Below are 12,646 nucleotides of genomic sequence, written 5' to 3'. Positions count from 1 at the left end.
TAACATACATTTGACGTTCAAACACATTTAACCGGGACAGCTGTATAATATCATGTGTTTCAACATTAAAATATAAGACAAAAATTTATTAATTTGTCAAGCGCGCACACTTTTTATATTCTTCACAAAATTAAAAATATAATTACAAAGAAATTCTAGACGATGTCAATATTTTAAATAACTTTTACAGACACTTTGAAATCTCAGTTAAAAATTGTAATGACAAACATGTTTTTTATATAGTTAAAAAATATATATATTTATCATAATATAAATGTTGACATTATAAGAAGAACTTCTTTTATATAAGCAATAAAAATATATTTTATAAAAAAAAAATATAAGTATAAACTAACAAATATACCTGATACATCTTATTATTTTATTTAAAAAAAAAATATTTATAATTTGGACAGAATTAGTTTCTAATGTTTATATTTATTATTTATAGCGTTTATCTATGTATTATAAATATTTTGTAAAGTGTAAGTTAACATAGAAGTCATAGTTACTTTCTAAATGAATTATTATAGTTTTTAATATGATTATCGTATTTTTAAGGAAATTATAGTCTGTTAAGAATGTTTTAAGAAAAAACCATTCAAAAATATTCATAACAACATAAATATATTAAAATATTTGCACTAAACTAAAAAAATATATGTTTTTATTTGGATTTAAAACTTCTTAGTAATTTTTATAATGGGGTTTAAGAAGAATCTACCATATATATATATATATATATATTTTTTTTTTTTAATTTTTAGATTTTTGATAACACTGTGTTAGGATAGAAATAGACTAGTTAGTGTTCGATGCCTATAAATTAACAGTCAATCCTTATTGCAAATAAAATATTTTTGCAACTCATCTTTAAGTTCATAATTTTTCAACATTATAGCGTACCGAATTATGGAAATTAAAGAAAATCCGTGTTTTTAAACTTAAAACCTCACAAAACACACATATTCGGTAGTCTGTATTATGTGTACATGAAGGATTAGGTCAAGCTAAGGGCACGTATGTCATAAAACTGATGTACGAGGCCCATAAGACGGTGTTTATGTCAATGTTCCCATCGACGGTATTGGTTGCGGTCAAAGAAAAACTACTGAAACGAGTCGATTGGTTTCTGTTACCACCTTCAGAACGAATATCCGTCTCGATAATGACATAGGGATGGCGAACGGGTACTTGTGCGCGCCTGCGAGTGTGTATGCTTTTTTTATCCGGAAATATTAATGCCCCGGAAGTATTCGAAGGCCGTGGAGGTGCTTTTGAATTATTCATATGGAATTTAGTCTTCTCATCTGTCGGCAGTTCCGACCACGAATAAAAGGAAGTGTTAACTTAATCCTTCGCGAGCGGGTGATTTGCGAATAGACAAAATATTCTTCTGTACCCTCTAGTCATATATATATATATCCTAGAAAACCCTTATTACCATTTTTATGATTATCGTTATTATTCCGCTTCATTTATTTATTTTTATTGACATTACGTGTGCCGGATATAAGACAATGTAAACGATAATACTTCAAACTGAAGTTTATATAAATCACTGAGGTGTGTTTCTTAAAATTACTCGTAACGTTCACCACCAGAGTGCTAAAACGGAAGTTGTATGCTCGTTATAAATTAACGTTCAACTGTTACAACAGTTATTTATAGCCTATTTAAAGTGTTTTTATTCCAGTCTTATTATGATTTTCTACATACACATTTTGTTTTCATACATTTAATGTACCGTTTAGACTTTAGACCTTTGAGTTATGTTGTGGTATTACAATGTCGGATAAAATGAAAAATTAGTTAGTTGGGCAGTTGAATTATTGATGCTACATTTGTGCAGGAAAAGAAAGAGCGTGATAAAAATATCGAGTTATTTGACTTGTTATAAAAAAAGATTAAAGCTGAAATATCGAGAAAGTTTTGAAAACTCGATTTCACCACAAATAGAATGACGAAAAATAATTTCCAGTAAATAACGAAATAATGATAAATTAAAAAAATTGAAAATTAAGGAATAAAATAAGTAAATTAATATTTATTGTGTTATATCATGAATATTTTTAATAACCCCAAATTATGCATATTGTTTTATGAATTGTACTTATGATGAGACTCGGTATAAAAAAAAAACTAGTACAAACATCCTTCCACCCTTCCACCAATATTCATTATATTTCACCTAACTAGAAATTAGGAAACAGAAAATTTGAATATGTATTAGATTAACACATACACACAAAAATTAAGTCAAATATATTTTTAATGCCTATAATATCATTATGGAAAAATCTTTAAATTGTTAATCCGACTTTTTCTCTATAGACAAAGTCGTTTGAATGCTAAACAAGACAAAAATCACACGGGTTTCATTCGTATTCTAAAAAGAACTTTTTCCCAAAAAGTTTTTGGATAATACAAATTCCCGTTTTTTTGTTATTTTGTAGATTGGGAAATACAAAACTATTCTTATGATGAAATGTGTGCTTTTTAATTTCAAGTCAGTCACTTAAGCAACTCACTATATCTGAACCTTAATAATTCATTTTCATAACATTAATGGTCAACCAGGTTGTCAACTGTCGATTGTCCTTGTATCAAACGGCGACCGGTCAAATTAGTATTAACTATGTAGTAACTGTAGGTACTTAAGTTTCCATTGATTTTAACAGATTAATATCGAGTACATTACTTTAGATTATTATTTCGGATGTGATGACCTAGTTTTTCTAAATTAATTCAGTGACACTTTTTTTTTTAAACATTTAAGTATGATTTTTTTTATAGTTAACAAATATAATATCCTTATATAATACCTATGTAATGTAATTTTAATACCTACTTAAAAAATATATTTACTTATAAGTAAGTTTTAACCAATAACAAATTAAAGTTTTGGAAGCAAGATAAATAAAATATATATACTAGATCTACTAAGTCATTGGATTGAATCAAACGAACTGTTTCTGTGCTGCGTAATATTTGTTCGTGCAATGCCCGTAGTACAATGGTATACGAATCAGACCCTATAAAGCATGTTTTATCCGATTTACTTGCTACAATCAGAGTTTTTCAACATCCGAATAAATCGTTATCTATAGGTAATCATCTAAAGAACACATTATTTATGTAAAAGAAATTCGAAAAATTCTTTATTCGAATAATTTTTTATTATAATAGTTTAAGAAATAATTATTCAGATATTTTTTAAGCATATTATATTATTTAATAGTTTGTAAGTGGTTTATTGAGTAATTATTTTTTAAACCATTATTTTGTATAAAACAAGTTTTCATTCGATTCATTTTCAAAATAATTATTCAAATTATTTTTTTATTTTAATAAATTGTAAATAGATTATAGTCAAATAACGTTTTACTCGAATAAGAATTTTCACAACTCTGGTCACAAAATGCTGTATACTCTGGTATTATTTAAATTTCTAGAAAATGTTATTATTTTTTATATTAAAAGGAATCTTTGTTAAAAACTCAATTACCACTTGACAGGTACTTCTTTATCATATTCATACAACGGATGAAAAAAAAACGTAAGCAAAACCAGCATACCGCTTTGCATAACATAATTTCTTCACATAGTAACTTAACTTATTCTAATATACACAAGTGTAGCTTTTATCAGCTTATGTAACTGTGTTTAAATTAAACTAATTGACACACTTAAATCACTATATAATTTCAAATTGTTATAATTTCAATAGAAGTTTTAAAATTGTCTTTTCTAACTTCAGTGGGACGTTGAAGTATTTGTTTCAAATAATGTGTTTAAAGTGTAATGTTTTTTTTAAATTACTAAACATTTTGTTGAACTAAAAATTAAAAATTTGTTTAGCTATGTAAATAAATAACAGTAAAAAAACAACTTATATCATACGATGCAAGTTGATTGGAGTTACCATGAGAGTTACTTTGAGAAGAAGTACCTATTTCTAAAAAATTGTTTAAGTTTCGTTGGGTGTGTTGACTGTTGCCTTGTAAATGCGCACAGTCCACAGACAGGTAGTTCGCAAAGATAAAAATATATTTATTTTATTAACGTACATCATAGACCCTTAGATAAATGGTGGAATCATTTATAAGCGATAAAGGCTTTAATATAAAAGCTTTATAAGATAGTACAACGTCGAGCCCAATCCGATTTTACTTAAGATGTGTTTTGTATTAGTTGATTGTTACAGTTAAGTAGTAAAGCATAGAACAGAATAATGTAAAAGCGTAAGAGTGAACTTGTCTGGTGAATGTTGATTATCCATTTTGTGTATTATTGTGCGAATTATCCAAAGGAGATTTTAGGTGAACGCTAGAGTAGAGGAATCATTAGATGCTGGTACTAAAGCGGGATCGTTTGCATAAGCCATACATAGAATTGTAGTTTCATTTGTTGGCAGACCAACATCGTGGAAAACATAACATAAGACAAGTACAATGTAGCTACATTATAAAACACCAGCAGAGATTGTAAACCTGTCAGAACATTATACGTTATGGTGAACTTTAAAAGACTTGAATATTATATTGACGCAGATTTTAATATCATAAATAGTTTGTTAGTGTTTTACAGCATTTAATATATTTGCTTGCACGCTAAAAAATGTACAACTATTTAACACATATTTTATTCTATATAATTTTCGAGTTATTAATAGAAATATTTAGAGTTAATTAGGTGATTATAATTGTCCATAACTTTCTACGAGAAAAATCATAATACAATATCAAAGTGCTTATAAAATTTAAAGTTAATTTTCAATACCAATTATAAATACATAATATAAACATAATATATATTTGTTTACACAAAAATATTTTAAATGAATAAGAAATGAAACCTTATAAAAACCTTTTGGCCAATTTAATGAGTTTTAAAAATGGAGATCTCTTGTCATATTTACTCAAGTTTTTAATTGAAAAATACTATCAAAAATAACTTCAGCCCACTGGTTCATAATGCAGCAAGAAAATGTCGCACTCGACTATTACGTAATTAAAAACCATTTGAAACATTAAGTCCGCAAATATTTTTAATTACTCGTGTTGTATTTTGTACTATTTTCTTACCTCTTTATTCAGCTAACAAAGTTTTCTCTTACCTTCTCCAATACAATTTCTCTTCATAAATTCCTATCCATCAGCATTTAACCCACACACGTTTGTGCTATTATATTTATAACATCTACAGATTCATCAACATTATTCACTCTGCCGTTATCTCTAAATCTTCCTATATTAATCTCTCTTACCCATTTAACTAATTTATTTTCGTTATTCTTAACACAGTGTGTACTGTGCGTCTAAGGTTAATGTCACAGATTATATGAAAACAGATAGTTCACTCGGCCGAAAACAAAGGAATTTATTTGAAAAGACTGATAAGGGAGACGCGAAGATATCAGTGTGGCCGCATGTATTAGTATGGACTATTGTGCAGATATTTTACTATATTATTGTACAAACTCCTTATCAATCATAAGATTTAAAAGATAATTGACTATATTATCACAGATTAGAACATTTATTTTTAGTTAATCTGTGATATTATTATAAAATTTTATGCTTGTATCTGCAATTACACTGATTACATTTGAAGTCAAGTGACGTCATGGTTTTTATTTACAAACCGATTACCGAGCGAGCTATCTGTTTTTATGTAGTCTGTGTTACAACCTATAACAAACATACACATACATTATACTAAGGATTTTATTACAACCTCTACCCGGTAAATTTGTTAAAATAATCTTGTTAAAATAAACACGGATTTAATATTAAACATTTTTCTTTGGAGACATACGAATCATTCCATTAAAAACAAACATATCTTCGCAATCTTATATTTCGTCCTTGAGCCAAAGGTATAACAAAGTTTGAAAAAAAGGAAAAATCAAAATATTTGCAATTTTAGTAAGTGGTATATAACTATAGTAACCCAATAAGTAGCAGTTGAAGACAAATGGCTTCATCATACTTAGTATAGAAACCAGAAAGCAAATTTTAAACGTGACTTACGGCCTAATCAAATCATTTTTTTGTTTATAGGCAAAGCGTTGTTATTTAGTTTACTTAAGGCGGCCTTTACACATTTCACGTAGATATGTTGAACAGCGTTCTTGTACAAGGGATATTATGATATGCGTGTGATACTTAGAAATTTCGCATCCAGGAGCTTGGGTGTATATTAATTATTATATAGGTATTATATCTGGGTTGCACCGTGTTCTATGCTATTATGGTTAGTTTCAAGTTTCTTGCTTAGTGCTGCCGAGTGCCGGAGAAGCAAAAAGGGCCGTGCTAAAGAAATACCAATTAGGTCTTAAAGAGTGTTTGGTGATTGTGGAGTTTTTTTTCGTGTTATTAGAAAACGTGCGCAAAACAAGGGGCACACACATGTTTGTTAACCATAGGTCAATCTACGAGATTTGTCGTGTTTTGCGCTCTGGCTATGATTAAACGATCCAGCGACCGGTCATCCGGACACCCCCAAAATCCCAACACATTAATTACGGAGAGAGGCGGCGGCGGTGGTAGACATACACTGACAGACCGGCGGCAGCGACGATAAAAGCATTATTGCACTGCGGTATACATGTATTTGTACACTTAATGCTTTTTATTTTTTACATCCTTAAATAAAAAAACATCAGCAAAAGATGCGTTTTTTTTTGTCGAGTAAATTGCAAAAATACTGTGCTCCTGTTATCACTCATGATCTTCTCATAATATGATGACGCATAATTTTTACATATTTTTTTTCCAACAAAATATAATATCATGCGCACTTTAATTACGTTCTTTTCGATCAAAGTTACTAACTTTGTGATACTTCTAATTTATTACATAAAATGATGTCCTTATAAGTTCGTTTCGATAATCAAACTATTTCACATACATCATCATTTTCTAAACATAAATCTAATAATATTTATTTCACGATAGCGTTAGTGGAATATATTTGGAAAGAAACAGCTTTATTTTAAACAATATGAAGCGCATCGCCCAATGTCAAATGCCTTACACGCAGTATACTCATCAGTACAATAATTGATGGGCTATTTTCCTAAAGGATATAATAATTACTATTATTAAGGTGGAGGCCCATATTAGCTTTTAACAAAGTAAAGTAATAAATCAATTAATATATATATATCCAAATTTTTGGTGAAATTTAAGTTATCCCCAAATTTCCATACCTCTATCTTAAATACATGTTCATTGTTTGTCACACACGTGTAGGTGAGTCCGTTTACGATTGAGACTAGTCCATATAAAAATCCAACTATAAAAATTGCAAATAATCTAAAAAATTATGTTAGAATGTTATCATATCAAGGGGAAAATAAACAACGATTAAGATCTACTTAAACGAATTTGTTTGATTAGGATAACCTTCCAACTGTCGTACAATTTCAAAGTATTTTACTCTTTGTGTACCATTTAAATGAACCCGTATCGTTTGAAAGACCGAACTATTACATTGAATCTGTTCAAGTGTGAACTGTTTGAATTATTCAACGAATGATAAGGACCCGAACAAAGCAGACTACGTCAAAGTCAGACTCGTTTCTTTTGTAAGGTAAATAATTGTATTACACAGCGTTAAATTACATTTAGCAAGTAACAAGTTCTTACCAAGTAGCAATTATTTCTATACCCATTTTTCAATATTGTTGTAACTATTTAAATTAAAAACCAAGTATTTTTTACTAAAATTAGTCAACACATAAATATTAGGTTTAAACCTGCATGATATTAATAAGTAATATAACAATAAACAATTGCAAATGGTTCCGCTATTACTATTTCATATTACAACAATTACGAACACAATCCGTGTTTATATTTTAAATGCAATCAAAATGTTACATTAAGGGTATGAGTTATTATAATTTAGAGAATAATTTGTTTACATTAGATTTGAAAATCAAATTAATCAGCACAGAGACTGTTCCAATAATGTATCCATTTTTCAAATAATTTTCCAATTGTCATTATTGATGTACTTTATTAAACATGATTTATATTGCTCATATATGTACTTAAACTAATAAATCGATGACAATTGATATATTATATGCATTGGATGTTAGCGAAATTAATGAATCAACAGAACAAACAAATATTTGCCACCAATGTAATGTTTGTTTTATGTCCGACAAGATGAGTCCAACCGCGTAAACTATCTGTTTACATAAATATTAAGGGTTATCCTGTTTACATTAAAACTATTTAGAATATATTACCAGTAATACCAATTTTCATATAATAAATATTTATTGAAATTTCTATACTAAACTATTAGGTTGGATGAAACTAAAACAATTATAGTACCTGATGATAACGATTATAATAAATTGTATAGGATAACTTGGAAAAAACTCCTGTTTGTGTTTTTTTTCGACAGAGTAATTGTTTAAACAAAACTCAATTTACTCAAGGTGGTTTTGCTAAAAAAAAAAACTCACATCACTCTATTAAGTTTTGCTTCATATCAACTATACTTTTGACGTGACTGTATGATGTTCTAGATGAAATTTAATCGCCGTTTATCCCATACGAATATCAGAGTATACAGTATACACATATCACATATTATGTAAATGTGCCAGAAAATAATTTTACTGAAATCGAATCTTCCGTACTCGTGAACAATGTATAAAGAGTGATTGTTTCTTTTGTAAAAAAAAAAACTTATTCACTGCATAATATACTTGTGTACAAAAACAAATATTTACTAACCGCTGTATAGAAGAGTTGAGAATATTCCTTGGATATTATCATACTCATTATTCTGAACACGGTCACATATTGTTATTTGTATTTGTGTATGTGAAAGATAACAACTTTGCAAAAGAAAAAGGCATAATACAAATACATACGATATTTATTTAAGCTGACAAATTTAAATGTTCTTCGACGCAAAGTCGCTGCGGCATAGACTACAGTCAGACGCTTGTATTTCACTAATCAGAGTTTCGACATTCACTGTTTTTTTTTTTGTTTACCCGAGGAAAATAAATAGGATATTCTTGTGACAACAGCAGTATTTCCTCGACACTTCAATAATTGCATTATAATATATTATTATACTGCGATGCTTGACATTATACGTCTAGATAATAATATAGTCGAGTATATTTATGATGAACATTATGTTTTTTTAAATGTTAATCATCATCGTACAACAGGCAAAGGCAGTATGCAAAGCTGTATGCCGTTACAATACATATAAAACTATAATAATATGAGTTACATAGAGTGGAGGACATTTGCGGCAAAACAAACGCGTATGTTAAAAGATGTATTTAAATCTTCATTCTCGGTCCGTCTAGTACAATGTTTGACATCATAATATGGAAAATATTATTTTCAATCATCAGTTATCTATAATATGTTTACATTGGGCTACTATTTATTTCTACAGAGTCTCTGCAAATGGTCAGGACAATCCAGTAAGCATTTTTTCAATTGGAAACGTAAAATCTTTATTTTAATATTATAAATTTTAATCAGTTAGTTATGCGTACCAAATATATACAAGACCAAATTACATATCAAGACATTGCGGAAGCCACCCGCAGTGAATCTACTTACTACTCAGTACTATGTAGGCTAGTATTTTCTCTTATTTCTGGATTTTGAGTTAAGACTTTGCAAAGATGCTTAATTGGTATAATAACTGAAGATAATTTGTGTAGTATTGTTTATGGCTTGGCGGTTGTTTGGGAAAAACATTTACAATATATACATAAACAATACAAAAAAACGAATGTCTTCGAGAAAACTTTTATTTGGAATGCTCACGTTTCAAAAAAAAAAAGTTAACTATTAGTTGAAAACTTATATATTATATGTTATTCTACAAATAAATTTATCTATACATTTTATGATATTATGACTCGAAAATTACGCATAAAATCTCTAAAAGCTTTTTTAATTTAATATTAATTTTTTGTATATAAAATTTTAGACGACCTATATGGTGAGTAAGTAATTTATCTAAACAATTTGTCACTGGTATACATGGTATACATGGTATAATATTGGTCAAACTTATTGATCGAAATTCGAATCAAAGTGTTTTTGGGTCGTTTTGAATAATATTAAAATGAATATTATTCGACTCTATTGAACTATTAAGTCGAGTATTTTGATTTTTAAGCTTGTAAAAAAAAAAAAAAATGAAAAACGTTGTTTTTCAGATTTTGTATAGAATACAGTTGTGTATAGAATTATAAAATACAAAGTAACGGTAGACGCACTGAGATTTATGAAATAAAAACTATTGTGGGATATCGGTGTTGTTCTTAACCATTTTCGGTTTTTCGCTCGTATATATATTTTTTTGTTTGCCGTACTCATCCATCTCACCTTAAGGCGGAGGCGCGACAACGACTGCGTTTTGCCCCATCAGAGCTTTCGACAAAACGTTACCGCCGGGAAAACTCGAACCGGCGAGTAGCATAATATTATTATTATTATTATTATTGTTATTGTTATTGTTATTATCATCGTCATTGTCATTATTTTTATTATTACTATTATCATTATTATGACGTTGTTCTGACAGTACAAGACAAATCGTTTTCGTACAGAAATTATACTATTATTATTATTAATCCACGTGAGGTTGTTGTACATGAGATAGCGGCTATTTCAGACACATATGTGGCGTAGACTTCCGCCAGAGGTGTTATTCACCAGTAGGAATCGGTCGAGTCGATTAAATTGATTGGCCCATCGTCCACTTTGAACGTGTAGTGCAATATGGTTATCGCAAAAATTAAAATATTAATACTATTATTACAGTAAAGTAAAAATCGGGAAAACGTGTATAGACTACCGAGATCATTGTCGGAGTACAATTAGTTTTCATGCGTTTTAGACCATGAATAAGCGGTGCTAAATTAGACATACATTCCAATGTTGGGTTTTAATTTTTAAAGTATGTATGGATTTGTTGACAAATTGTCTAGATTTCTTATAGGAAGGCGATTTTCGATTTAAAATTTGGTATGCCTAAAATCAATTAAAATTTAACTCAAGAATATCACTGAATTTTCAAAAATAATATCATAATTATTTTGGAGGTCTTCAAAAGAAATAATTAAAAATCGCAATCCTAAGAAACCTAGAATATTTGTCAACAAAATATGCATAAGTATTTTATAAATTAAAATTCAACTTTGGGAAGTATGTATAATTTAGCTCCACCCCTTAAGAGGTAGATTTACCAAATTCCCACAATGTGTAGAGAAAAACTTTATCTATGGGGTGGCGTTTTTATTTTTTTGATACCTATATTTAATATTTTTTTGTAAAAAAACATGATGCGGCCTCCTTAACATGTAACATTTCGAATTCATATAAATTCAAAGTTTATAAATGATTTAAAGCCACCTACCATCTATGTAAAATGTTTTCTTCTTCGAGCCTTAGATCTACAATAAATTACTGTCATTGTTATTTTCATTATTATTATTATTCTAGTTTTGCATAAACTGGGTGAGTTAAGTTTTAGATTTTGCAAAACGGAATATTACACGGAATTAAATTATGCAAATGACATGCTCCGTTTCTCTAAAAATTTACGCTTAAAACAAATGTAACTTTGCATAATTAAACTTCTAAGTGCATTCTTTCTTTACACGAAATTACGTACCACATTTGAAATTTGATTTATAAAGTAATCTCCCCGATAATTTATTTTAAAGCGTAATTCCACATCACATTGTTGTTTTGATAATTGTTATTTTTTTAACACAAAGTGGTCTAGCATGCTTACAATATTCTACATAACAATATAATAATATTTTTTTACTATATAGTATACAGTTTTAAACTTCATTTACAAAAAATACAGATGACATTTAATTTAATTCGATTTTATTATAATATATACTTAGCTTATTGTTATTGTTATAATACTCAATTATGTACATTAAATATTAAGTACCTACCTAAATATCCGTTAATACGTATTTTAATATGTTGGATATATTTAATATATTACATAGGATGATTTGAATGTAAAATTATTATGGTAATATGCATATTTGAGATATTATCAATTTAATTAATATAATAATAATTGATTAACAATACCTATAACGAAAAAATATTACCAATAAAAATGGTATTTTTTGTATAGACAACCAATTGAATGAAAAACTAATATGTTTGATTCGATTAAATTGATTGCGAATCGAGTAAATAATAAAATTAAAGAATAAAAAAATAATGAAAACGTATAATTATTAAATTATAACATACCATTAGAAGTCACGCGTTGAAAACAGTTCAGAGTAATAAGTAAACAAACAGCTTCGGCATATGAATAAGGCATGCTGGAGTTATTGAAATCCTGAAACAACAAAATACAAATTAAAATCAATAAACGTATTAAATTTGTAATATCAATAGTATTCTATTTTTATATTGTTTTTACAAATTAAGTATTGAATCAGTATATTTTGTTATTGATTCAACGAAAACTAATTAAGAGGACTCTACACACTCGTAATTAATCCGCGAAAAATGGTTTAGCGATGGACAAGTATGTGAAGGCGGTATTAACATTAACCGTTTATAATTTTTTCAATGGACAGTGTAGAACTTTGTCT

General features: G+C 28.2%; 1 protein-coding gene across 2 annotated transcripts in view; it reads right to left on the bottom strand.

The window, feature by feature from the left end:
* LOC126835547 (lachesin-like) overlaps positions 1-12,646 on the bottom strand; it is a 144,271-nt gene that overhangs the window by 112,491 nt on the left and 19,134 nt on the right. For both annotated transcript variants that reach the window (XM_050568212.1, XM_050568214.1), the window contains exon 2: positions 12,297-12,387. In XM_050568212.1, coding sequence (XP_050424169.1) covers positions 12,297-12,369 — 73 coding nt within the window. In that variant the 5' untranslated portion in view covers positions 12,370-12,387. The remainder of the gene's footprint in view (positions 1-12,296; positions 12,388-12,646) is intronic.

The sequence above is a fragment of the Adelges cooleyi genome, unplaced genomic scaffold, assembly GCF_023614345.1.
Source record: "Adelges cooleyi isolate 19-005CV unplaced genomic scaffold, UGA_ACOO_1.1 ACOO_flye_CR_arks_rails_tigmint_CR_PRNA_23, whole genome shotgun sequence".
Lineage (NCBI taxonomy): Eukaryota > Metazoa > Arthropoda > Insecta > Hemiptera > Adelgidae > Adelges > Adelges cooleyi.
This window is presented reverse-complemented; position numbering and strand designations above follow the sequence as displayed.